A 23,104-nucleotide genomic window follows, 5' to 3' on the forward strand; every position below is an offset into this window, starting at 1 on the left:
ATCTGTGTAACAGATTCACAGTACACAGATCCTGTTTACTGTCATGTTGCCTAAATAGATCACTTGATTTTCTAATAAGAAAAAAAAACAACTTCCCACCATGCAGTGTTTTTATTACTATATTGAGGAAACCTTTCGTGACGGAAATCTTACTGAAAAGGAAAGATTATCTGAAGCTAAATGAGACTGATGAAATTCTCCTTTATTACTCTTTTCAGCATGTACACAGAAGATACAGTTACACTCAACACTCAGTTACATGTGCAAGTGACATTGGCCTAATGCTTCTCCATCCAGGAAGGAGTGCAGGAAGGTGTATAAGACAGGTTTGCTACTGTCATGAAAGGCATGTTTTAGTCAGCTTAATATTTATCTTATTTAAAAGCCACTGAACATCAAATATGACCTCATAGTACCTTCCTCCCAGAAAACTCCTGCCCCAATGGTCACACTGATGGTCAGACAAATGCCCCAGACAAAACGTTCTTTGCTCCTTTACAAGAGTAAACATTTCCTATCAAACGTTTCACCTCCAATGTCTACTTATAGGCTGATTGTGAAATCAGTACATGATGAAAACACAGCATAATTGTAATTTTCCTCACAATTCTTATGTAAGAAGGTATCTGCAAAGTTTGTGTTATTCTATAATATCCAGTTATTGCACCGAATGCATGATAACCTTGTTTTGATGTTGGTTAAGGTTAGGCAAACATCATCGTCCTAGTTAATGTTGTGGTCACGGTGACATGAGATGCTTTCAGAACTTTTTCAAGGCACAAAAATATAGCACATCATGGACTAGAAAAAGAACTACCAGCCGACATCATCTTTGCGTAATTTAATTTTTTTAGCAAAACTTAGTATTTGTGAAAAGAAGTTGGGAATATGAAAACAATTTCTGGTAGAACGCGTTGCACTGTGAATTCACACTTCAGGTTAGCTGACGCCACAAAGGTCAAATATCTTGAGGTCTTGTTTGACGTGGAAACCAAATGTTACATTTTTACTTTTCTCAAGTTACAGGAAAACCATTTTAGTAACAGTTTCACTGTGATTCTGCTGTAAGTATGATGAGTAGCCAATGAGAAATTCAACACAGATTTTTTTAATTACATAAGTCATGTTGAACATTTCCAGCACTGTTTACCAAGCCCTCCCCCTCACACACAGGGAAAGCTCACAGTTTATGGGGTAAAGGGTCGACGATCAGGTGCAAATGAACCTGATTCTGTTCATCCTCTGAAACTCCAGGTGGAAGAGAGAAACGAAAGCACTGCAGGAGGTTGGTAAAGAAGATGAAGAGCTCCATCCTGGCCAGACTCTCTCCGGGACAAACTCTGCGACCTGTGAGAGAGAACAGAGGAAACACTTCAGGCTATCTGCCAGGAAAAACACACATGAAAAGGAAGAAGTGCTGAAACTCACAAACCTGCAGAAAAAGGTAGGAATGCATCTCGCTTGACAAACTTCCCGTCTTTGTCCAGGAAGTGAGCAGGATAAAAGGAGTGTGGTCTCTCCCACTCACTCTCATCAAACAGGACAGACACCATGAGAGGGTACACTGTGGTCCCCTGTGGACAATACAGAACATTTAGAACATTTCCACATTATAGTTGATAGTATTCTCTTCAAACAACTTATAAATGTTTCAGGCATCTGGATGTCTCTTACACCTGTAACGACTCTCACTTTTTGGGGTTTCGGGACATGAAGATGATAAAGTTAAAGGATTAGGAATTTGATAATTTTGATTATTTCTTGCACTTGCCTTGCACCATTACTAGTTGCTGAACAGCTCTACTAAGCCATTACAAAAGATTTAATATGAACAACAATGTCCAGATTTATATTAACCCATGATAAACGTCACATTCACATTCAAGAGCGTGCCCCCCTCCTAAGTTAATCTTGCTTTGACTAGCCTCTGTAAGACAATAGTGTGGGTTCTTCAACCAAACTTTACCCATTAATGATAAAAATGGGTTTTATTTGTAATAATTCTGTCAAGTCAGACTTGGTTCTTCTTATGAATTGTTTCAACCTTTTTAATGAAGTGACCCTGGAAGGTGATGTCTTTGGTGGTTTTGTGAGGCAGCGACATGGGGGCGATGTTGGCCAGTCTCTGAATCTCATGGATGACAGCGTTGGTGAAGGACAGGTTCTTCTTGTCCTCCACTTGCACCTGACGACTTCCTACCACGCTGCTCAGCTCCTCCTGGACCTGGTCTGGGAGATTGGAAGTTTTAAAATCAGATGTTGTTGCTTGGACTGTTTGTTGCTGTATGGAAGCTGCGGATGTCTTAAGATGTCTTACTCTGGATTTTTGGATTTTTGGCCATAAGCAGGAGTCCAAATTTCAGTGTAGTTACTGTTGTCTCGGAGCCGGCAGAAAACATATTCGTGACTGATCTCAAAAGGTTTTCATTGTGGAAGTGACTGTTGGTAATCCCAGATTCCTGCAGGTAATATAGTATTAGTGCAGCTATTCAAACAAATGTTTATCCCATTTTTATTTTTCACTTAGTGTAAAAGAAATAGACTTTCTTCTCTGCTGTTTTAGTCTAACAGAGAAACCATACAGTACATATTCCATCAGTTTTCAATCAATTGGAAACGTTAGTAGTACAGCAGTAGTATAGTAGTAGTTATTAGTTTGAATTCTGGGGGATTAAATCACCACTGAGACTTGTGGCTGTACCAGCCTCTTAGAGGCCATCCCTTTCCGCTAAATGCCTTGGCTCATTATTTAATTGTTATTTAACAATCACAACATCATCAGACAAAATGAACAGAAAAGGCCTAAAGGTTAATGCCAGTAGCTGTTGCTGTGCTCAGCTATACTGGCAAACGAGTGAAAACAGCTGAAGTTAAAAGCAATAAAAGGTTGTCATATTCAGTACAAAAATAATCTGTTCCCACATCTAAATGACCAACAAATGTATATTTACGTTTGTAAAACACACAAAAAATGCTGTGTACATTTGCAGCAACATTCACACAGCCACTATCCATCAGCTCCATAAACCAACATATCATTTCTCATAGGTATGTTTCCCAACCTCCAGGTTTTTCTTGTGGACCAGAAAGGCATCCACAAAGCCTCTGCACATCTGTGGGTTGAGGGTCTCTTCCAGACGTCTGAACAGCTCTAGGTTGTGTTTTGTAATGTCAGCATCTAAGTTATGGAACTCCTTCCTGTTTGGGATCCATTTGCAGAACCATGGGAACATGTTGTACATCTGTCAAAAAATATTATAATATTTAACAAAGATTTAAATAGGAGAGTGAAAAATTCATTCCGACTGTAATATTTTATGTGCTATGGTACCTGTATGGAAGGGGAGACCATAAGTGCTAAGCGCCTGTTTACCCTTTTAATCAGAGATGTAAACTCTGGATCATTATATTCATATCTGCTTCCATAGACAATGGAGCAGATAATATTAGAGACGGCACAGTGGATTGGTTGGGCTATATCAACAGTTTCTCCTGCAGAAAGGGAAACAGCAAAAAGTGAATGATATTTTTCACAAAAATGTTGTTGACATGGTTTATTATGCAGTAGCATTGAAGGCATGTATTATTATTATTATTATTACTTTGAACTTCGAGCTACAGGAACTGTTTAACCATCAGAGTAGCTTTCCCATAGACTGCAATACACACACACACACAAACACACACACACACACACACACACACACACACACACCATCATCACCACCCCCACCTCCCCAATTTAATCAATGACGGTAGGCTAAATAACAGAAACACATCTGTATAATGTAATATACACTACATCCTCCACAGTGATCAATTGAATCAACAACTGTCTAAAACTTTTTTGGTAATAAATTGCCAGCTGAGTATATTAGTAATTATCAGGTGTATGCTCAGGCTCCAGTGCTTTAAATCCCACAATTTCCAACTTTGACAATTTTTATATCAAAAATGTAGAGATTTGTTTTTGTCCTGTATCACCCAGTTTTGGTCTCATTCTGATATCTTTTACAGGTTTTGAGTAAGTGGGGGTAGTTCCCTCCACCTCTTCCATTAACTGCAATACAAATTCAGGAGGAGGTGTTACTAGGCAGAAATGGGCGAAGCTGACTCTGATTGGCTAATTAAACGAATTAATTCTTAGTCTTTTAACTCAGGTATGAGAGCAACTCTAAGATAAATAAACATATTATAAATTGTTTACCTTTAAATTTTCTCAATACTTCAGTGAGGTGGTCACATTCCTCAGCGATTTTGTTCTCACAAGCTTTCTTGCCCATCCCAAAGTCTCTGAGGTTGGTCAAAGCAAAGCGCCTCATTTCTTTCCATGAATCCCCATTGGCCCATATAATACCTGAGTTGAAGTAGTAGTAGAAAATATGTTTAATATGCAACTGAGGGCTGACAATACTGGCGTAAAGTTTAACAGAGGAAGTCAAAGATTGGGGTAAAAGTATGCTTTTTCTCCACTTACCATGTCCTTGATTAGATTCATGCATAATTTGTGTTGGATCTCTGTCTCCGAACTCTTCAGCGTAGTTGACAAGAGCCTCTTTCACTGTCTTGTATCCTGCCAGGACCACCACTTTTTTAGGTCCCAAATAGACTGTGAACACTGATCCATATTTCTTGGAAAACTAAGAACAGCAGCATGTATTACAGATATTTTCTTGTTTATAACACACACATGAAAAAGTGATACAGTGAAAGAGGTGAGCCAACACAATACACTACACTACTAGAAAACGACCCAGTCACTGTCTTTACCTTCAGTAACGTCTCGTAGGGTTTCTTGAGGTCCAGCTGCAGCAGGTTACCAAGCAGGGGAAGCGGTCTGGGACCTGCAGGTTCCCTCCTGTCTTTCTGGGAGGTGAAGCTGAAAGTCAAAACAAGGTAGATGAGCAACAGGACTATTAGAGTTCCCAACAGGGAGACAGAACTGGAAGTCTGGAGAAATAGATCTAATATCCCCATAATTAAAAAAAAAAAAAAGCGTCCTGAAGTTGTTAGTGTCCCAACAAATCCGTTTCCTTCTAGAGCTAACGGCTGTCTTAGGCTCCGTGAGTGTTTGTGTAAAGAGAGATGCCCTTTGTGGCTCAAATGTAGAATATGCACAGCCCAAGGGGTGGGACAAATTGTACAAAACTGCCCCAACAAGTATTATTGATATAGTGTTACTGCTTAATGTTCTCTGAACTCTGAGTCAAAGATTTGCTTAACTATCATGTTATTGCTTTAAATTTTCAGTATTCCAGCGGCTTAAGTTGCCACAGCAACAGTCCCTCTGGAGTAAAAGAAATAAAAATGCTTTATTTTTTGTTGTTGTGGCTGTGTACAACTAGCCCATAATTGCTAACGCCAGTCCAAATTAATGAATCATTTATATATCCTTCTTACCTGTAATAGTAAATATTACAATGCATTTTCCTTATTCATGTCCTCAGCTGAGTCCCAATTCAGGGGCTACATCCGTCTGAGGCTGCATTTCAAGACCGATTGCATCACAGCTGTCCCATTTTGAAGGCTCCTTCTTGACAAATGTGGTCTTCTTTTCCTGGGTAACAAAGGCTTTAATGGTTGGATCCTTTGTTACCCAACCAGTCCTGAGATTCATTACCTGTAATGAAAGCAAACAACGCTGACAGAGAGCCTTAGGATTACAATGTAAGTATTTGTTTTCATCACAGTAAAAAAAAAAACAAGGAAATTTAAAACCCTCAAGTTTTTGTAAGAAAAAAAAAATTATATGTTGTCAAGGTTGCTAGGCGACAGGACAAGTTTGTGACGCAACAGTAAGGGCGGGCACAGCTAGTTACACTGACATCCTCCGTATGCCAGACTGTCTCATTTCAGTTTGGCTTTCTCGGTTACAATTGCTATACCGCATCTTCTGAAGGATGCTGGTTCTGAAGTCTATACTCCCTGATACGTAGCATAAATTGAGACAGTGTAAGCAAATGTCAGTAGCAGTAGCTAAATGTCTAGCTTGTTTAATACACTTTACTCTCTGAATTTCAGAGTTTCTCTATTAGATTGCATTAATAATCTATAGATGAACGCTAATGTTAGCTAGTTTCCAACTTTTGCTTTAAGTTACAGTTTAGCTTAATGTTAGATAGCTTCTAACTTTTGCTTTAAGTTATAGATTAGCTAATTAATGTTAGCTAGTGTCTATCTTTTGCCTTAAGTTACAGTTTAGCTAATTCATGTTAGCTAGTTTCTATCTTTTGCCTTAAGTTACAGTTTAGCAAACTAATGTTAGCTAGTTTCTAACTTTTGCTTTAAGTTATACATTATCTAATAAATGTAAGCTAGTTTCTATCGTTTGCCTTAAGTTACACTTGAGCTAACTAATGTTAGCAAGTTTCTAAGTTAAGGCAAAAGTTAGAAACTAGTCAACATTAGTTAGCTAAACTTTAACTTAAGGCAAAAGTAAAAAATTAGCTAACTAATGTTATCTAGCTGATAGAGGGCCCCTTCATTTTCTATGTTTGTTTGGCATTTCATTACCAGTATAAAATATCATATTATTTCATTTTAGCAAATAGAGGCGCTCAGTCATGAGCAGCTAGACAACAGAGGATTTGTTGTTGTAGACAAAGGTTTTGACATTAACAAGTTTATTATTTCATTTTAGTACTTTAGTAATTAGTCTTTTACATTTTTGATATTAGCTTTTATAATAGGCACGCCCTTTGTTTTCATTCAGGAATTCAGTCGTTTTTACCTGCTCATGTAATTGAACAATAATAATAAACAAATAATTGTGTGCTGAATTGTGTGAGGAGAGTTATAAGTTAGCAGTATAGCTGTGATCATAGCAGTGTAAGGTATGTGTTCTTTAGGCTATTTGCCAGTAAATAAATGCTTCTGAACTACAGTCCAGACAGTGAGCCAGGAAAGGTTAACAATATTGAGTCAGGAAAATACATGATTTATTGTCACTAGAGTGTGTCATTGCTTTGAAGCTTACCATAAAAGGGATTTTTAGATGTGTGTTCTCTATATTGCACATTTGATATGTTTAATGTCAGCTCCAAGGCATTATCTTAATAAGTCTTCAGCCAGGAAGGAATGCAGAAAGGTGAAGATGTCTAGGCAGAGAGCAGCAAGATGCAGGACAGAGACATAGAACATTAAAGACAGGCAGCATAAAACCATGAGACAGGCCCTGAATTTTTACTTCCTAAAGACTCTGCGGTTCAAAGAATGTAGCATCTCATGGATTGGATAAAACATTGCTAGTGAACTGATTTTTGCAGCATTATTTATTGTTGAAAAATACATCAAAATATTACACCTTCATTTTGCATCACAAGTTACAAGATAGCCCTTTGTGGGATCAGGATACATATAATAAGTGAACTATGAATCTGGAAGGGCCATGTATGTAAATATTATAAAATATTGGTAGCATAGAGTACTGAATCAACACTAGATAAATGAAATGCCTGGAAAATGAATATTTGGATATGGATAACACACAAAACAGTAAAAAATTTTAATCATATGTCTGCTAATGTTCCTGATGTTTGTACTTAATATTTGGAAGAGAAAGGTACTCTATTTCACTGCCTGTCGGAATATCCAAAGATCCAAAAATTCAGGAAAAATATTATTATTGCTTGGACGGTTTAAAGAAGCAGGTAACATACATTTTATGTTATATATTTACATTAGTGTTGTTAGATTATATATGTTTACTACTGTTAAGCTACATGTGGCTTTTCATTACTAGGTCCTCCCCCTCCTCACATACAGGGGACAGCACAAAGTTTATGAGGTGAGGGGTTGAGGGCGAAGCCGACACGTGGGGTCAGATCTAGTTCATCCTCGGAAACTCCAGGTGGAGGAGTGAAACGAAAGTGCTGTAGGAGGGTGGTGAAGAAGATGAAGAGCTCCATCCTGGCCAGACTCTCTCCGAGACAAATCCTGCGACCTGTGAGGGACAGCACAGAAACACTTGAAGTCATCGGCCAGTAGAAATGAACACTGACATTAAGAGATGCTCAAACTCACAAACCTGCAGAAAAAGGTAGGAATGCATCTCGCTTGACAAACTTTCCATCTTTGTCCAGGAAGTGAGCAGGATAAAAGGAGTATGGTTTCTCCCACTCACTCTCATCATACAGGACTGATGTCAAAAGAGGAAACACTGTGGTCCCCTGTAGACAACATAAAATTTGTCAATAAATTTGAAATAAAATAAAAAAATCAATCAATTGATATTTAATTAGCGCCATCATAAGGTCAAAATAAACTTTGACTTATGATCAAATTAACTTGAAATTAGCTTTGCACATGTGGATGCTAGAATTTGGCCAGCAAATGACAACCCCACAGTTACTGATGTGGCTGTCAACTGTAGTCATAATTTATTACCCAGTATTTCATTTAGCTAATTTTACCAATCATTTTTGACATTTTTATTTATTTAGTATTTTCTTGTTTGATAGTTTCTATCCTCCGAATTAGTAGTTTTGCTGAGTCTGACCTTCTTGATGAAGTAACCCTGGAAGGTGATGTCTTGGCTTGTTTTGTGAGGCAGTGAAAAGGGGATGATGTTGGCCAGTCTCTGTGTCTCATGGATGACAGCGTCAGTGAAGGGCAGGTTCTTCCTGTCTTCAACCTGCACCTGACGACTTCCTATCACCCTGCTCAGCTCCTCCTGGACCTGGTCTGGGAGGGAGGGAATCTTTTTTATTTATATGATGAAGCTTGGAATGTGTGGTTAAGTTTGAAAGCTGTGCACGTTTACAGTCTGTTACCTTGGATTTTTGGATATTTAGCCATAAACAGGAGCCCCCATCTAAGCGTAGTTGAGGTTGTTTCAGTGCCAGCAGCAAACAGATGAATAACTGTCATCAAAAGGTTTTCATTGTGGAAGTGACTGTTGGTAATCTCAGATTTCTGCAAATACAGAGAAAAATGAAGGAAATCTTGAAGTAGACCTTTACCTGGCATCAGTGAGGATATTGTTTGTTTGGTTTGGTGTAGGTTTTGCTGCTTATCACTCTGTTTCTGATTCACTTGGTTAAATGGAATGAAGTGAGGCAACTGCAGGAAGTGAGTTGACCTAATTTGGGTTCAGGTATGCCCACATGTTGACACGAGCAACAAGACATCCAGTGTATATTGTGGCTTGTGAGTAGTTTTCATAGCCCTAAGACTTAGTGGTGGTTAATTCCCCAAGACACAACCTTTATTATTGCTACCTGTGGCATAACATGAAGTAAGATTACTCTTCTGTAGCTTCAACCATTGATTGTATTAGTTATGAAAAAAATACAGTAACACAGCTGAAATCTATGAACATGAACACGTTGTTAAAAATAGGGGCCGTTTTCAAATAATCATTTAAAGTACATGTAGGATGTACATGTAAAATGTTTGCAACAAACTGTTGACTCTGGATTATCATCTTACCATTTCTGATTATTGGTGATTCATGCTTGTCTCCCTGATGAACAATGATGAACAATCTTGCAACGTGAAGATAAAAACTCAAACCGAATAAATCTAATTGTCCATTAATGTATCTATGCCTCTAACTTGCAAACAAAGCCAGTTATGTTTGGATCAAGAGGATCTTTGTCTTTTAAATGCAAAGATTATCTGCACAACAAGCTATATTAATTGTCTGATAATTGCATTAAAAAGCCTCCAAGAGGCACCAACACCACACACGCGGCCTAGAGGTCATGTTCAGTGACTCTACTGAGCTGAGGTGACGCCAATCAAACTGGAGAGAACCCCCCTGTCAATAAAAGAGGCCACCTTAATTATGCATAACTTTAAGCCTTGATAAAAGTTAAACAGGTGAGTTAAATGTCTACGTGTTAAATCAAGATCACAGCACTATGGCAGTTATGATAAGTAGGTGATTCCCAACCTCCAGATGTTGCTTGCGGACCAGAAAGGCATCCACAAAACCTCTGCACATCTCTGGATTGAGGGTCTCTTTCAGACGTCTGATCAGCTCCAAGTTCATTTTCTTATTGGCATCATACAATTTGTGGAATAGCTTCCTGTTGGCGATCCATCTACCAATCCATGGGAACAGGTTGTACACCTGTCAAAATATATGTATACACATCAGTATTTGAAATATCGTAAAGATTTGACTGGATACTCAGATTCAGTTCTATTCGCTTTCAAGAGTTTATTTGTTATTTCTATTTAAATCACAGTACTGAAAGTATTGGATTCATAAACATATGAACTGATACCTGTATTGATGGAGAGCCCACAAGTTGAATAGTTCCGTTTGCTCGATCTACCATGGATGTAAACTCTGGATCGTCATATTCAAACCTGCTGCCATAGACCATGGAGCAGATAATATTAGAGACTGCATAGTTCACTGGTTGGGTCGTGTCAAAGGCTTCTCCTGCAAACAGAAAAACAAAAAAACAACAACAAAAATTAAAATCATAGGTGATTCCTATGAAGCCTGTTGCTTATCATGCAGGTGGTTGAAACACCTACCTTTGAATTTCTTAAACACTTCTGTGAGGTAGTGAGTTTCCTCTGAGATTTTGTCCTCACATGCCTTTTTACCCATCCCATAATCTCTCAGGTTCGTCAAAGCAAAGCGCCTCATTTCTTTCCATGATTCTCCATTGGACCATAAAACCCCTGAGACGAAGCATTTCAACAAAATGTGTGTGAGGGAAATTCTTCTCTGTATCATATGAAAAGAAAGAATAACTTAAGGAGTGAGATTGATGAAATGCTCCTTTATTACTCTTTTTTTTATCTTCACAGAGGATACAGTTACATACAACACTCAGGACATGTTCAACTGAAACCTCTCTCTTATACAGACAAATCTCTTCTATACAATCAACACCAGCCTTTGACACAAATACAGGAACAAAACAACAGAGTATTTATAGACTGTTTCCGTAAGACCTGATGGTCATGCTGCATTAACCCCTGCACTCTCCTCCCATATCAGCATGTCCCTGCCAAAACTTTCTTGGCACATATCAGCAAATATTTAACATTTCCTATCAGATGTTTTCCCTCTGGAAGTCTATTTTCAACCATAGCTAATAGGCTTCATTGTGTAATCAGAACATGAAGAAAATACACATTGTGAACATTTCCTAAATGTTGAGTGGTACACTGCAGGAAAAGCTTGTTGTTGTTGTTGTTGTTGTTGTTTATTTTTTTCTTGTCTTACCGTGTCCTTGACTAACTTCATGCATAATTAGCATCGGATCTCTGTCTCCAAACTCTTCAGCATAGTTGACAAGTGCTTCCTTCACTGTCTTATATCCCGCGAGGACCACCACTTTCTTGGCTCCCATATAGATGGTGAACACGGATCCATATTTCTTGGAAAACTAAGAAAAGCAGCATATATTACAGATACTTACTTGAACACACACACACACACACACACACACACACACACACACACACACACACACACACATTATGGGGGTTGAAAAGGGTCACGGAGGACGAGACGCATGAACAGACACTTGTTTGATCATTTACTAAAAGTCTCATGCATGTGTGACTCCTAACTCTAATCATAATTATTGTTTTATCTGTTTTTGTCATTTACATATCTTTATTTGGTTATCTTTATCTATATTATACAATTTTTATTTAATTTGTTTCAAGGATAAAACAGATTATAAACGGCCTATAATGAGCCCTGTTAACCTGACCTCTCCTTCATAAAAAGCACAATATCTAGTTATGTCATGTATGTAGAGGTCTGTTTTATCACAGCCTGGTGTCTCTTTCAGGCGATTTAACGAAGGTGGACAAAGTGAACCGCCATGAGTAACTGCACTTCGTTGTGGCTGCAGATTTAACAACTTATTAGTCCTGCTGCCTTCAGATCAGTGATCCACTTTCTTATTAGTATGTGCCTTGGTTCATACATTAGCTAACTTTTACCACATCAAACCTCCACACACGGAGCAAAACCAAACATCACAGGATGATTCACTTCACAGTCTTGCAGATTATTTATACTATATTTATTATACTTAGCTTATAACTAAGGCTGCTTTTTGACGCCATATACTCAAACACGTGATCATTTCTAGTATGAACTTACCTGAACGCGCCCGACCTGCAGGTTATGGGTGAACCCACACAACACTTCTACAGACGCTGCAGGGATTTAACGAATAGAAGGAGACTTTCTGCGCTGATTTTGATTGGACAGTGTTTTATATATGTAAATAATTTATATATTTTAAGTATTAATCCCTTGTTGCAGCACATCTTTAGCAAGTATTAATTTGTATTTAATGTGGTTTTCATATAATAATGTATAAATTATTATTTATTACATAAATGGCAGAAACAGGTAAAACAACGATAATGAATCATACCAGGCTGTTAATGTGTTCACTTTTAGATAAACAGCTGGTTTTCTTAATTCCTGATTGGACCTTTTTAGATGAAGCCTGATTCACACATGCACACAAACTCATTTAGTTTTTTCACATTGGGAAAAACTACATTGACTTGCAATAATTTCCTGGAGACTTGCCAGGAACCTAACTAGAACCTAACTACAACCACTGACCCAAAAATCATCTTTTTCCTAATGGAGCTTTTCTCCTCTGGTGACTGGGATTTAGTCTGAAATTAGTCCCCAAAAGTAACCTAAGTCAGAAGCACACACACACACACACACACACACAGGAGAAAGTGGATACCCTCAGTAACGTCTTATAGGGCCTCTTGAGATCCATCTGCAGCAGGTTACCAAGCAGGGGAAGCGGTCTGGGACCTGGAGGCTCCTTCTTGTCCTCCTGGGAGGTGAAGCTGAAGGTCGAAACAAGGTAGACGAGCAGCAGGATCATTATAGTTCCCAACAGGGAGACAGAACTGAAGGTCTGGAAAAATAGATCTAATATCTCCATGATTTAAGAAGAGTATCCTTAAGCTGTCAGTGTTCCTCACAATATGGATTTGCTTCTAGAGCCTCTGTTAATGTTTTTGTAAAGAGCGGTTTCTTTTTGTGCATGGAGAATAGGCACAGCCCAAGGGGAGGGACATACTGAGGAAAACTAGCCCAACAAGTGTTTGTCGTCTGCTGTAAGGTATTTAGGTCATGTTCTCTGAAATCTGGTTCAGAGATTAACACAGACTGCTCCTGCTGTTGCAACATACAGTATACATATCATGTCGCAACACTTGTTTTTATTCTGCATAAGTCTGAGACTGTGTGTGTGTTTGGTTATAATGCTTCACCATTGATAAGGATTCCATGTTTTATTCCATTCCCCTTGTTGTTGTCTCATTGAATCCTAAATATTTGAGCATGTTATGTTTAAATCCATGTTCTGAACATAGTATTGATAGGAAAAAGGTGTGCATGTGTCACAGAATGAAGACCAAGGGTGACTTGGCCTTTTCTGTTGGCGTCCCTGCCCTTGTGCAAGCAAATTGAGACACTGTATGTAATGTAAGTAGCAGTAGCTAATTATTTAGTTTGTTTAATACACTTTACTTTCTTACCTTCAGAGTTTCTGAATTAGATTGTGTCAAGAATATATGGACCAACGCTACCATTAACTAGCTTCTAGCTTTTGCCTTATGTTGCACCTAGCTAACAAATGTTAGAACCTAGCGATAGCACCTAACAAATGTTAGCTAGGTTCTAACTTTTTCCTGAAGTTACAGTTTAGCTAACTAATGTTAGCTAGCTAGTTAGCTCTTAGCTAGTGCACCCTTTCATGTCCAGTGTTGGCTTTGCATTTCATTACCAATATAAAATGACATATATTATCTAATTTTAGAAATCACTGGTAGTCCTGAGCAGTGAGACAATGGAGGGTTAATTGTTGTAGAGATATGCTTCGACATCAATATAGTTTAGTACTTAGTACTTTGCTTTAATTAGTCTTGTAGCTTTTCAATATTAGCTTTTAAAAGATGCACCCCCTTTGTTTTCAGGAATTCAGGAGTTTTACCTGGTTGGGTTATTGAACAAGTTCCCCAGACTTCCAAATTGATCGTATAATCAGAACCTGTGTCAACATTTGTTTTTTCTTTTCCTGATTAAGATTGTGCCCAGCAGACAACTGTGATTCTAATTAAAGTTATTTAACATTAATTCCTCACGTTTATAATCATACAGGGACCGGCCACACACGAGATGGCATAGTGCAGTACGCAGCGTTCGAGTGGAAGCGACCTTCCAGAATTTCCTCCACTGAAGAAACCACGCTTTTCACCTAACAGGCCACAGATAAAGAAAGAGGTATGACCAAATCATAGGTGGACTGGCTATGGGGACTACCAGCTCAAATCCCTTTTGGCTGGTGGAACATCAAAACAACCACAGTTTTTTAAGTTTTTACCAGCTCCTTCAGTGTCATGCGTGCATTCCAGTCTACGCAGATAAGTCCAAGGCTCATTTTCTTTCCCAGTGCAATCGTGGACCAGAATCAATGCTGGTCTGGTTTTACTGATATGAAAAACCCTACAAGCTGCTAAAAGGCTCCAGCTTGACTTGGAACTGGCTTTTCGTCACCCCCATGCATCTAGCTGTTCATTAATGACTGGTCATTAATGAACAGGTAGATGCTCATTAATGACCAGCTAGAGTAGGCATGATAATGTTAGTTAACTTGCTGCAGCTATCACTAGTTGGCTTGATGCCAGCATTGCTGTGGAGCATATCATGTCAGTGCTATCGTGGGCTAATGGTTGTGGCTAGATTGTTTTCTGTTGTCGTGTAACAAAGTAACTTTATTCAGTTGTGCCTCTTGTGTATGTAGTTGCCGCTTTAACTGGACATCATAACACCTAGCTGAGAAACTGAATGGAGACCAGATGTGTGGCTGACAAAGCATTTATTTTGGTCTGAAATGCTGGTGGTCTAGTGCAACATCCGGTGGCAGTGACAATCAAATCTTAAATGCCTTAAGTGGGCAGGAGTCTAAAGAAGCAGTTCACATACGTTTTATTTAATTTATCAGTGGTATTTTTCACATTAACTACTACCACTCCTACTGTTAAACTACAATGTTTTTTTCATTACTAAGCCCTCCCCCTCCTCACATACGGGGGACAGCACAAAGTTTTTGAGGTGAAGGTCTGAGGGTAAGGCCTGCACGTGCAGTCAGATCCAGTTCATCCTCTGAAAGTCCGGGCGGAGGAGTGAAACGAAATTGCTGTAGGAGGGTGGTGAAGAAGATGAAGAGCTCCATCCTGGCCAGACTCTCTCCGAGACAAATCCTGCGACCTGTGAGGGACAGCACAAAAACACTTGAAGTCATCTGCCAGTGGAAATAAACACTGACATTAAGAGATGCTCGAACTCACAAACCTGCAGAAAAAGGTAGGAATGCATCTCGCTTGACAAACTTTCCATCTTTGTCCAGGAAGTGAGCAGGATAAAAGGAGTATGGTTTCTCCCACTCACTCTCATCATACAGGACAGATGTGAGGAGAGGATACACTGTGGTCCCCTGTGGACAACATAAAATCTGTGAGGCTTTTCTGTACTCATCATATTATCCCTTAATTATTTATTTTGATGAAATACTAAAACGTTTTAAGGACTTTGTTGAACAACTTAATAGATAAAAAGATAGAATTTTTCAAATACATTGATAAGTCTCAAAAAAGGATAATTCAACAGATAAAAAGAATTAGAGAAATATCACATGTTCATTTTAACACTGATGAAACGTACTGACAGTAGGTTCACATTTTTGGTTCTAAATAAATGACCTAACAACTATTGGATGAACTCCAATGCAATTTGGTGCAGATATCAGTGGTCACCTTTCATTTGGCGCCATCATCAGGTCAAAAATATTATTGTCCAATACTTTGACTTATGATCAAATGACTGCAAAATTTATGATTTATGTTAATACATATTGTTGATGTTAATTTATTATAATTTACATGTTGTATGTGAGGCCATGGTACAGTAGAATTACATTTCTGCTCCAAAGGAAGAAGTTCAGGTGTCTCAGGATCTTAGAGTTAGAGTGTGAGATCGGCAGGAGGTGCAGCATTGTAATTATGGACATACCAGATCTTCATGATGAAGTAGTTACATTAGTTTCTCTACTCTGACAGAATAGAAAGGAACTGATTAATAAAGTTCACTGCTGTGATATGAGGTCCTCTAAAAAAGTATTAAAGCCTACAAGTTAAAATCTATTCTCTTGCATATAAGTCAGTCGAGCTGCATTTTCAAGCTCTGTTGTCACATACAGGAGACAGCACACAGTTTGTGGTGTGAAGGGTTGAGGGTGAAGCCCACACGTGGAGTCAGATCCAGTTCATCCTCTGAAACTCCAGGTGGAGGAGTGAAACGAAAGTGCTGCAGGAGGGTGGTGAAGAAGACGAAGAGCTCCATCCGGGCCAGACCCTCCCCGAGACAAATCCTGCGACCTGTAACAGAGAGCAAAGGAAAATGTTTGTGTGTCATCTGTGTGAACGTCAACAACAGGTGCAAATCGTTGAGCTCACAAACCTGCAGAAAAAGGCATGAATGCGTCTCGCTTGACAAACTTCCCGTCTTTGTCCAGGAAGTGAGCAGGATGAAACGTGTGTGGTTTCTCCCACTCGTTGTCGTCATAGAGGACAGATGTCAGGAGAGGATACACCGTGGTCCCCTGTGGACAACACAGAAATTAAAAAGCTTTCTATATGTTAAACAATGCTCTCCAGCATTCAAATGTTTCATGGACTGTAGAAATGCAAACATGCTACATTTTTAATTATTGGTATATTTTGTATTTATAACATGAAAAACATATGGAAGACTTAACGAGACTTCCTGAATTAGAAAAATACAGATATAAATGAATTAAAAGGCATATGAAAGTTAAAGTATTCAGCACCACAGCAGGACATCTCTACCTCTGTGGAATTAAGTGTAATTATGATAGATTAAGTATAAAAAGTTCCAAAATTGAACAAATAATCTAGATTTTAAGAATGAAAGTTAACCAGTTCAAGTGTGAAAAGTAATCAATACTTATTCATATTTTTCTACAGAAAGCTCATGTTCACTCCTTGTAACTGATTAAAAATTGAATAAAGAAGCACAAAGACATTTAAATATAAATACATTTTAGAAAAAGATCTAATGTTCCAAAAAATATATATTTCAATTTTTAATTTTATTAATTTATTATTATTTGTCCAGTTCATGCTTTTATTTGATAGAATCAGTAGAAATTCAAGGAGAGAGTAGGTGAATGATATAAGCAAAGTGCCCCCATTTATTCTCATTTTTACCGTCACTAGAAATTAATATTATTTTAAAATGTTACTTTATGTATTGATTCCTCTATTTTTTGACTCTTTAATTCATTTTTCCAAGTCACATTCATGTCAGTTTGACCTTCTTGATGAAGTAACCCTGGAAGGTGACGTCTTGGCTCGTTTTGTGAGGCAGCGCCATGGGGACGATGTTGGCCAGTCTCTGTGTCTCATGGATGACAGCGTCAGTGAAGGGCAGGTTCTTCCTGTCTTCAACCTGCACCTGACGACTTCCTATCACCCTGCTCAGCTCCTCCTGGACCTGGTCTGGCAGATGAAAGATGTTTGTTTTTATGAAGATGATTTTTGTGTTGGTGAAGAAGACGTTGCTGCCTCTACCGGTTGTTGCTATATGAAAGCTGCGGATGTCTCAAGTTCCTAACCTTGTATTTTTGGATACTTCGCCATCAGCAGAAGTCCCCACCTCAGTGTCGTTGCTGTTGTGTCCGTGCCAGCAGCAAAGAGATTCAGGACTGTGTTCATAAGGTTTTCATTGTGGAAGTGACTGTTGGTAATCCCAGATTCCTGTATGTAAAGATGAACCAGTGCAGTCACTGAAACATCTTATCCAGAACTTTACATGTGTTTCATTACTTTGAATGAAGCAAAACCACTAAGGGTTACGGTTCACCTCTTGTGACTGATGAGTCTACCTTTGGCCTGGGAAGGTTGTTACCAACATTCATCAGTGTAACAGTGGAAAGTAAATCCATGACTGCATTTACTTTGGTAAATAAGGTGAAATATAAATTTCCCTGGTAGGACATGTTAACTGGACTCCAAATCCACACCATCTATAAATCTAGCAGGCTCTCTTATCACCTGTGAACTGCCGAACCAGATGTAAACACCTGTCTGTACTTTGAAAATAGCATCACCTGCTCCAGTTGGCTGAAGAATAGAGTAAGGTAGAATACAGTACAGACATGCACAGCCGTGGCGCTTCAAGAGCGGACTGTCTAGAGTCACAACTTCTTGGCTACATGTGGACATCTGCACAGGGGTCCTTGTGGACTTGACCTGGCCTTTACACACCTGTGCTTTCCAACTCACAAACACAACCAGCTGTAACAACCAGGAACATAGGAGGCCTTTGTTAATAGGATTCTGAAGCTTTGCAGCACATTGCACTCAAACAGGGGAATCAAAAGTGGGACTCTAATGTCCACACATTGATCCAACATAATTTGTCAAAGCTTCATTTGAAATAAAATATAGCAATAAACCAAAACAGCAAGTTTATCAAGTTATTATAATTTCCCAACCTCCAGATGTTGCTTGCGGACCAGAAAGGCATCCACGAAGCCTCTGCACATCTGTGGGTTGAGGGTCTCTCTAAGACGTCTGAACAGCTGTAAGTTCTGTTTCTTATTGGCGTCAGTCAGTTTGTTGAATTCCTTCTTGGTGGCGATCCATCTCCCAATCCATGGGAACAGGTTGTACACCTGCACAACAAAACAGGTAAGTGAAAAATGAAATTATTTCTTCTACTCTGTTGCAATAGTTTCATGTATAGTGAAATCACAGTGCTCAAAGCCTTACAAACATATGAAATGATACCTGTATTGATGGGGAGCCTGCAAGCTGAATGTTTCTGTTTGTCCGATCCACCAGAGATGTGAATTCTGTGTCATCGTATTCAAACCTGCTGCCATAGACAATGGAGCAGATGATATTAGACACTGCATAGTTCATCGGTTGGGTCGTATCAAAGGTTTCTCCTGCGACAAGGGAAACGGAAAAAAAATCAGAATCAGAAGGATTTTTTTCAGGACTTCAATATTGCTCATAATGCAGGTGGTTCAATTACAGACATTTACCTTTAGATTTTTTAAACACTTCGATCAGGTGCTCACATTCCTCAGTGATTTTGTCCTCACAGGCCTTCTTCCCCATCCCAAAGTCTCTGAGGTTGGTTAAAGCAAAGCGCCTCATGTCTCTCCAGGAATCACCATTGGACCATAAAACTCCTGAAGTGAAGTATTATGAGCAAAGGTTGTGAACACGGTAGGTAAAGTTTAATGATTTGGGAAAAGCTGTTATTTTGTCCTTACCGTGTCCTTTATTAAAATCTTTCGCAATTTGCATCGGGTCTCTTTCTCCAAACTCTTCAGCACGGTTGACAAGTGCCTCCTTCACTGTCTTGTATCCTGCCAGGACCACCACTTTCTTGGGTCCGAAATAGACGGTGAACACTGATCCATATTTCTTGGAAAGCTACAGGCAGGGGAGAAACATCATGAGTTGTAGAAGACACAAACTCAGAGGAGACATCAACAACAACAAAAAAACTACCCAAGATGAAAACTACTTCCTCACCTTCAGTAACGTGTTGTAGGGTCTGTCCAGGTCCAGCTGCAGCAGGTTGCCAAACAGAGGCAGCGGTTTTGGTCCTGGAGGATTCTTCCCTTTCTCCTGAGAGCTGAAGATGAAGGTGGAAACAAGGTAGACGAGCAGCAGGACCACCAGAGCCCCCAACAGGGGGACAGAACTGGAGGACTGGAGAAAAATATCTAATATCCCCATCGTGTGCTTGCCGCCAGTGTCGTATCACAGTAAGTCTCCTGCCCTGCTGTGTTTGAGTCTGAGTGTGAGGACAGGTGTCTTTTGTAGCTGCCAGTGAGGGAAACAGCCCCGACCACAGGTATGACCCAAGTATGGGAAAGTTCACCCACAAAAAAAACTATTAGTAAACCTTTGTTGTTATCAGCTCCTTTCAGAACAATGTGTTTTATCTGTAGATTAAGATTAACAAGATAGGTTTGAGCTTTCTTTATCTTGAAGGCCACTATCTTGTCACGTGATCTTAAAGTGAGAGTAATTAAGTCTGTACAGAGGTTGCAGGAAGATGTGGAGTAAAGTTTCACCTCGACACGTTAACCATTGCCCAGTTATTTTAACAGATGCTTGTATCATTTTGGTTGTTGACTTTTGGCATTTTCTCTGCACTTCCAACAGCTTCTATTTACTCACACATCCATTTATAACCATCCAATAAGAAATAATAATATCACAATGGTTCATTTTTACTTTGCATATATTGCTAATAATACCTTTACTTAAATTTTCAACTGAGGACATTTAATAATGGAATATTTGTTTTAAGGTATAATAATCCATACATAATCTAGCAATAGATGATAAATAATAGGATATAAAATTCAACAAACAGCACTGCAAGCTGAAGTCTCTAAACTCCATGAAGTCCAATTGACACGTCTCTATAACAGTTTCAACATAAACTGAACATTAAAACCTAAAAATCATGACTGTTGTGTTTGTTTTACCCAGCTGTACCTAATAAATTGGCAACTAAGTGTATTCAATGTTGATCAACAGAGAAACCCCAAATGCTAATTGCCTTGGAAATTAAATTTATCAGCTTATTTAAAGGTTCGATCGTCACTGCCATTAGATGTCACACTCGACCAGCAGCATATATATATATATATATATAGCAAAAACACAGCAAATATAGAAGCAAACACCAGAACCAAAACAGCGGTAGATATTAGACTTTGTGATAAGTGCTGGCACATTGAAGGTAGGTTTGGACTCTCTCCTGTAGTGTTTAAGATTTTACTGATGAATCTTTAGGTGTAGTGGTTCAGTTTGTTGACCTTAGAACTGGATCTCTTCATTGTGTGTTGTGTTTTCCCTTCAAGTTTGAACATACAATCATTTTGAGATTTCAGAATAAACCTTTGTCCGAGGATTGATGTTTCGTGGCCTTTTCCTTTCCGTGCATCCTGACCCGATGCCCATGATGATAGTTCACTTGTCATCCTGAGCTTCTTATTTTGCACCTGACGTTAATGTAGAACTCTGCTGCTGTTCCACCCACATTATTACCCAAAACACTTCCTTCTCAGTTCTCAGAAGAAATTACTTCAGAGACACAATGATGAACCAACAGGTCTCAGACCAGTAACACGTCATCTTATCCGTTCTCTCCCAGCTGCTGCAGTCTCACCGTGTTGCTCCATGAACGATGAGTTTGGCTCTTCACCTGTCTGTTCACCTGCGCTGTCAAACATCACCTGTTTTCTGAAGAGAAGAGCTGCAACGCAAACATTTATCTGATCTAACAGTCTTCACACCTTTAGATTCCTCAGTCCTCTTCTTCTTCTTTTCATTTGATCGAAACATTCACAGCAAAGTCAGTGTTGTGAAAACATCTGGATTCTTCATAATTTGATATCTACAAGAATTCAGAGGTGAAAATATTATAGTCTGTGAAGACATGAATGAATCGACTGAAAGATGGGAAAAAACACTCAAGTGGTTGTAAGGAAATGACACTTCACTAAAACAGGGAAGTGAACGCCTCCTAAAGAAGCTTCAGCTCATTTGTTCTCTCAGTCGAAGGGGTGAGAAGGAGACAGGAGCACGATGGTCGAACTCAAATGGACTAAATGGATTAAAATGTCTTTGTTTGTGATGCTGGGGCTTCAGTTCACAGGTAAGGACACATATAACACACACAGATAAGGAAACAGTAGAAAGCTTCACTAGTGGTGCTTCAGTAACTACAGTCTTATAACAGCTGAGTGTGTTGTTTGATGTGAACAGAGTTTAATGGAGGATAAGATGCATTGCAGCTGGTACCGTCCTACGGGTCGTATCCGAGGGCAGAGGCTAGTGACACATGGTTGTTTTGTTAGAGTTGGATTTTCTTTCAGTTGTTTGTTCATGTTTCTCTCTCGTCTTCTCAGCAGCTGTCACAGGACAAGATTCCTTCCTCTTTTTCAGAGATGGAGATGAAGCCGCTCTGCCTTGTAAAAATGCCAGAGATGATCAGGATAAATGTGGCAGTACTTACTGGACCTTCAGTCATTCATTAGACTCATCTGTAGACCTGGTTGTCCAGGGTCAGTTTGGTAAAGATGCTCAGACTAAATCAGACAGACTGAGTCTGACAGAGAACTGTTCTCTGGTTCTGAAGAAGGTCTCAGATGAGGATGTTGGTCTGTACGGCTGCAGACAGCGTGACAAGTCAGGACGACAACAAGCTCCAGATGCTGTGGTTCGTCTGTCTGTTGTTACCAGTGAGTATTTACATCAAACTGTCTGTTAGAACAAAACTCTGAAACTTTACAATCATGATGATTATTATAGTGATGAAGTTCATTTCTCTTTTGTCTTTCTCTCTCAATGTCTCCGTCTTCACCAGTGACTGAACATGAGGACAGTGAAATGGCCGTCATGTTCTGTTATGTGTTCACATTTGGACGGTGTGGATACCCAGTGCAGTGGCTGTATGAGGGTATTAAGGATGATGCCATCAACATAGTGTCAACACCTGGTACCTGCTCAGCCCGTGTGTCATTTAACACTTTTCATCTTCATCACAAGCCAAAGTATCAGGAGTCATTCAAGTGTGAAGTGACAGATATAAACAGAAAGAAACGGCTGCTGTTTACCTTCATCCCTCAGTCCTCAGGAGAGAAAACAGGTTTGTTTATTTGATGGATTTGAATTTTACAGACGACATCATCTTCTTCTGTTGCTGCAGATGGAAAACTTTACACATTTACTCCTTTGTTGTTTCTGTTTTGTCTAATTTCATATTCAGTTGTACCAAATGGAAACATCTATCAATAACAGAAACATTACACACATCGACCTTTTCATGCTGTTTTATTAATTAACCTTCACATTAAAAAGACAGTCAACTTCACTGTTTGTGTTGAACTCTGTGACTTGAGTGAAAAACCTCCCAGTTCAGATCACAACTGGTTTTAATGTCACAGTGACAAACTGCTTCATGTCTGATCTGTTGTTGTGTGAGTGATGGACATTTGCACATCAGTTCTGTGAATCTAACCAC

The 23,104-nt window shown here is 39.1% G+C and overlaps 4 protein-coding genes across 11 annotated transcripts in view; 1 reads left to right on the forward strand and 3 right to left on the reverse strand.

Moving 5' to 3' along the window:
• Positions 1-187: 187 nt before the first annotated feature.
• LOC130187674 (cytochrome P450 2K4-like) lies at positions 188-5,359 on the reverse strand. The gene is made up of 9 exons (XM_056405476.1): positions 4,771-5,359; positions 4,478-4,640; positions 4,208-4,357; positions 3,332-3,492; positions 3,063-3,242; positions 2,318-2,459; positions 2,045-2,229; positions 1,433-1,574; positions 188-1,347 (listed from the first exon to the last, which is right to left on the reverse strand). The coding sequence occupies exons 1-9, from the start codon at positions 4,975-4,977 to the stop codon at positions 1,181-1,183; spliced, it is 1,497 nt and encodes a 498-aa protein (XP_056261451.1). The 5' UTR covers positions 4,978-5,359; the 3' UTR covers positions 188-1,180.
• LOC130187675 (uncharacterized) overlaps positions 1,311-23,104 on the forward strand; it is a 31,697-nt gene continuing 9,903 nt past the window's right edge. For 3 of the 5 annotated variants that reach the window (XM_056405484.1, XM_056405482.1, XM_056405485.1), the window contains exons 1-3: positions 20,798-21,736; positions 21,990-22,322; positions 22,448-22,729. In XM_056405484.1, coding sequence (XP_056261459.1) covers positions 21,667-21,736; positions 21,990-22,322; positions 22,448-22,729 — 685 coding nt within the window. In that variant the 5' untranslated portion in view covers positions 20,798-21,666. Of the gene's footprint in view, positions 1,445-20,797; positions 21,737-21,989; positions 22,323-22,447; positions 22,730-23,104 lie in introns of those variants that run through there. The other 2 variants (XM_056405483.1, XM_056405479.1) reach the window with 2 other exon arrangements.
• LOC130187672 (cytochrome P450 2K1-like) lies at positions 7,254-12,985 on the reverse strand. Of its 2 annotated transcripts, XM_056405474.1 has the most exons (9): positions 12,696-12,985; positions 11,192-11,354; positions 10,492-10,641; positions 10,233-10,393; positions 9,896-10,075; positions 8,772-8,913; positions 8,498-8,682; positions 8,027-8,168; positions 7,254-7,942 (listed from the first exon to the last, which is right to left on the reverse strand). In XM_056405474.1, the coding sequence occupies exons 1-9, from the start codon at positions 12,900-12,902 to the stop codon at positions 7,755-7,757; spliced, it is 1,518 nt and encodes a 505-aa protein (XP_056261449.1). In that variant the 5' UTR covers positions 12,903-12,985; the 3' UTR covers positions 7,254-7,754. The 2 variants fall into 2 exon arrangements, with proteins under 2 accessions (XP_056261449.1, XP_056261450.1); XM_056405475.1 differs by lacking the exon at positions 12,696-12,985 and having other exon boundaries at positions 10,492-10,687; positions 11,192-11,345.
• LOC130187670 (cytochrome P450 2K1-like) lies at positions 14,655-19,932 on the reverse strand. Of its 3 annotated transcripts, XM_056405469.1 has the most exons (11): positions 19,594-19,930; positions 19,329-19,491; positions 19,095-19,244; positions 18,835-18,995; positions 18,540-18,719; positions 17,658-17,799; positions 17,357-17,541; positions 16,481-16,622; positions 16,219-16,398; positions 15,317-15,458; positions 15,114-15,232 (listed from the first exon to the last, which is right to left on the reverse strand). In XM_056405469.1, the coding sequence occupies exons 1-10, from the start codon at positions 19,798-19,800 to the stop codon at positions 15,418-15,420; spliced, it is 1,551 nt and encodes a 516-aa protein (XP_056261444.1). In that variant the 5' UTR covers positions 19,801-19,930; the 3' UTR covers positions 15,114-15,232; positions 15,317-15,417. The 3 variants fall into 3 exon arrangements, with proteins under 3 accessions (XP_056261445.1, XP_056261444.1, XP_056261446.1); XM_056405471.1 differs by lacking the exon at positions 15,114-15,232 and having other exon boundaries at positions 15,386-15,458; positions 15,904-16,398; positions 19,594-19,932; XM_056405470.1 differs by lacking the exons at positions 16,219-16,398; positions 16,481-16,622 and having other exon boundaries at positions 14,655-15,232; positions 19,594-19,919.

Source organism: Seriola aureovittata, chromosome 19, assembly GCF_021018895.1.
Source record: "Seriola aureovittata isolate HTS-2021-v1 ecotype China chromosome 19, ASM2101889v1, whole genome shotgun sequence".
In the NCBI taxonomy this organism is placed as follows: Eukaryota; Metazoa; Chordata; class Actinopteri; order Carangiformes; family Carangidae; genus Seriola; species Seriola aureovittata.